Source organism: Priapulus caudatus, unplaced genomic scaffold, assembly GCF_000485595.1.
Source record: "Priapulus caudatus unplaced genomic scaffold, Priapulus_caudatus-5.0.1 Scaffold1755, whole genome shotgun sequence".
Classification (NCBI taxonomy): Eukaryota; Metazoa; Priapulida; class Priapulimorpha; order Priapulimorphida; family Priapulidae; genus Priapulus; species Priapulus caudatus.
This window is the reverse complement of record NW_014578816.1, coordinates 39,391-42,566: the sequence shown is the minus strand read 5'-3', so window position 1 is coordinate 42,566 and position 3,176 is coordinate 39,391. Positions and strand designations below refer to the sequence as shown.

The following is a 3,176-nucleotide window of genomic DNA, read 5'->3' as shown; positions in this document are numbered from 1 at the left end:
ATTGCAAAGTCATGTGATGCACTAAAAACATTAATGCCTGTTGTTGGGGGCACTATGAGAGCATAGTGCCCCCAACAACAGGCATTAATATATAAATGGGTACCTAGTTTAACGATGTTAATTATGCACTATTGTTTATACGATAAATACATCATGACATCGCATTATCCATGGCTGGGTAATTCATAAAACATTAACGTTAGCAGTCGGATCATGTAAATTTTACAGAATCTCGTCATCAGTCATCATCAACGTCCATTTGTAAATGACTTATACATCTGGCAATGATTGATAATAAATCAACTCTAGTCAGTTGGCATTGCAATGTAAGCGCGTTCTAAAGCCAATACTATTTAGTGAGGCTGTACAGAGTCGTCAATTTGACATGCACGCGTAAAAAATACATGTAGATCGCTCTAGTTTGACTGACCTAACAATATATACAATAGTATTAAAGTGGTGGTGGAAGAGGGTACAGATATCTCACTTCACGTGAGTTACTACTACGTTCAGAAATAATAACTGACATTTTATTGCCAAAATCGAAATGACGAAAATGCCGAATCCTTTTAACGAGGACGTTCCGTTGGAGAGATACACTTTTAATCGACATGTGTAATATTCAGTAATAACGATATCATAATCTCAGGTAGAGTTTTCCTATCCTCCGTTCTTCGACAGAAACAACTTATAATCGGCGCGTGTAATGTTTTGTAATAACTAATAACGATATCACAATCTCAGGTGGAGTTTGCCTACCTTTCGTTGTTCGAGGGAAACGGCTTTAATTAATTGTTAATTTTTATTAATCGTTCCACAATCTCAGGTGGAGTTTTCCTACCCGCCGTTCTTCGAGGGAAACGGCTTTAATTAATTGTTAATTTTTATTAATCGTTCCACAATCTCAGGTGGAGTTTGCCTACCCTCCGTTCTTCTAGGGAAACAACTTTAATCAATTGTTAATTTTTATTAAGCGTTCCACAATCTCAGGTGGAGTTTGCCTACCTTCCGTTCTTTGAGGGAAACGGCTTTAATTAATTGTGAATTTTTATTAATCGTTTCACAATCTCAGGTGGAGTTTGCCTACCTTCCGTTCTTCGAGGGAAACGGCTTTAATTAATTGTTAATTTTTATTAATCGTTCCACAATCTCAGGTGGAGTATGCCTACCCTCCGTTCTTCGAGGGAGACGCCGTCGACAGCCACGAATTGCCCGACGAGTGGCGCCACCTGCCGTCGCTCGCGATCCCCGACGGCGCACACAACTTCCTCGAGGACTCCGTCTTCTTCCACCTTCCGTCGCGCGAGAGCGCCCGCAAGACCGTCTTCGGCGTGTCCTGCTACCGGCAGATCGCCGCGTCCGAGCTGCGCGCCGTTGCCGCCGACGTCACGCGCGCGACCGTGCAGAAGAGCGTCTGCGTGCTCACGCGCGCGCCTCTCTACGGCGTCGTTCGCGCAAAGCTCGAGCTCATCACGCACGCGTACTTCGACGAGCTCGACTTCTCGCGGCGAGGGCTCCTCGAGGAGACCTACCGCAACCTGAGCGCCGGGTTTGCGGCCGGCGTCGTCGAGACGTCGTCGCCCGCGCTCGGGCTGTCGGCGCGCGAGCTCGTCACGCGGTACCGACACCGGCTACTCGCTCTCTTTAAGCTGCTCATGCTTGAGCGACGCGTGCTGTTTTTCGGCGCGCCCGTGCGCACGCTGTCGGGGACCGTGCTCGCGCTTGTCTCGCTGTTCCCCGGCGCGCTGGAGATGGGAATGGATGAGGCGGCGTACGTGCGGCCGCGCGCCGCCGCCGACGCGCCCGTGAGAGGCGAGACGGACGAGGAGGAGGAGGAGGAGGGTGGCGAGGACGCGGCGGCGGGAGGCGAGTGTAGAGTGGGGAGAGTCGACGACGCGGAGGCGGGAGGCGAGGACGCGGCGGCAGGAGGCGAGTGCAGAGTGGGGAGAGTCGACGACGCGGCGGCGGGAGGCGAGTGTAGAGTGGGGAGAGTCGACGACACGGAGGCGGGAGGCAAGGACGCGGCGGCGGGAGGTGAGTGCAGGAGTGGGGAGAGTCGACGACGCGGCGGCGGGAGGCAAGGACGCGGCGGCGGGAGGCGAGGACGCGGCGGGGAGAGTCGACGAGATCAACGATCAAATGGACACGATGGAATCCGACGACGCGAGACATCCGAACGGCCCCGCAGGTGGCGCCGGCATCAACGCGGACGCGCGCGGGGGGAAGCGCGGGCACGAGGGCAGCACCGACAGCGGCATCGACTCTCAGTGCATCGACACGCCGGACCACCCTCCCCCGCCGACGCAGCAGCAGGGCAATGCGACTCGGGGGAGGAGGTCGGACGAGGAGGAGGAGGAGGAGGAGGGAGGACGTTCGAACGACCGGACGCTCGCCGTATCCAACGCTTCCTTCCGTCCGCTCGGCTCCACGCAGGAGTTGGACCAGCTGGACGATCTCACGATCGAACAAGCGGCGGACATGTACGCGGCGCCCTCTGGCGACGCCGTCGCGGCGAGCAACGGCGACAGGGCGTCGCCCGCGTGGGAAGCCGAGCGATTCGTCGAGGACACAGAGACGGAGGTGCCCCCTGGCGGCAGCGGCGGCGGCGTCCCGCGCTCGGACAGCCAGCTGAGCCTGTCGGCGAGACTCAAGGCGAACTCTCTCGTCGGGCGCCTCGCGTCCGCCATGTCCTCCTCCTCCTCGTCGGATGGTCGCCACGACGACGACGCTCCCGCCGCGTCGGCGGAAGACGTGGAGTCGCTCTCGCTGGAGGACTGCGGGTTTCCTCTGGACATGTTCGGCCGCGGCGCCGTCTGCCACCCGTACATGAGTCTCTCGCACCTCGACCTCGCCGCCGACCCCGCCGTGACCTCGCTCGTCGGCGGCGCCACCAACGGCCTCTTCCGACACAAGCGCAAGCTGTTCGACGTCGTCGTCGACGTCGTCGCCGCGGACGACGGCGCGGCGGCGGCGCGCGTGGACGTCGTCGACCCCGACCTCGGGCGTCTGATCGCGCTCACCGCCGCCGACCTGCGATTCGCCGACCGCCTCGTGCGCACGGTCGCCGACGCCGATGGCGATGACTCGCTGTGGGAGGGCGGCGACGAGTGGATACGGCTGCAGTTCAAGTGGTACCTCGTCGCCCTGCTGAGCACGTACGAGGCGGCGACGGCCGA

At 58.2% G+C, this 3,176-nt stretch overlaps 1 protein-coding gene across 1 annotated transcript in view; it reads left to right on the top strand.

Annotated features, from left to right (window-relative positions):
- Window positions 1-3,176, top strand: part of LOC106817523 (late secretory pathway protein AVL9 homolog) — a 14,961-nt gene that overhangs the window by 5,019 nt on the left and 6,766 nt on the right. Inside the window, exons 3-4 of the mRNA XM_014822196.1 lie at window positions 1,155-1,805; window positions 1,927-3,171. Of these exons, the coding sequence (XP_014677682.1) occupies window positions 1,155-1,805; window positions 1,927-3,171 (1,896 nt within the window). The remainder of the gene's footprint in view (window positions 1-1,154; window positions 1,806-1,926; window positions 3,172-3,176) is intronic.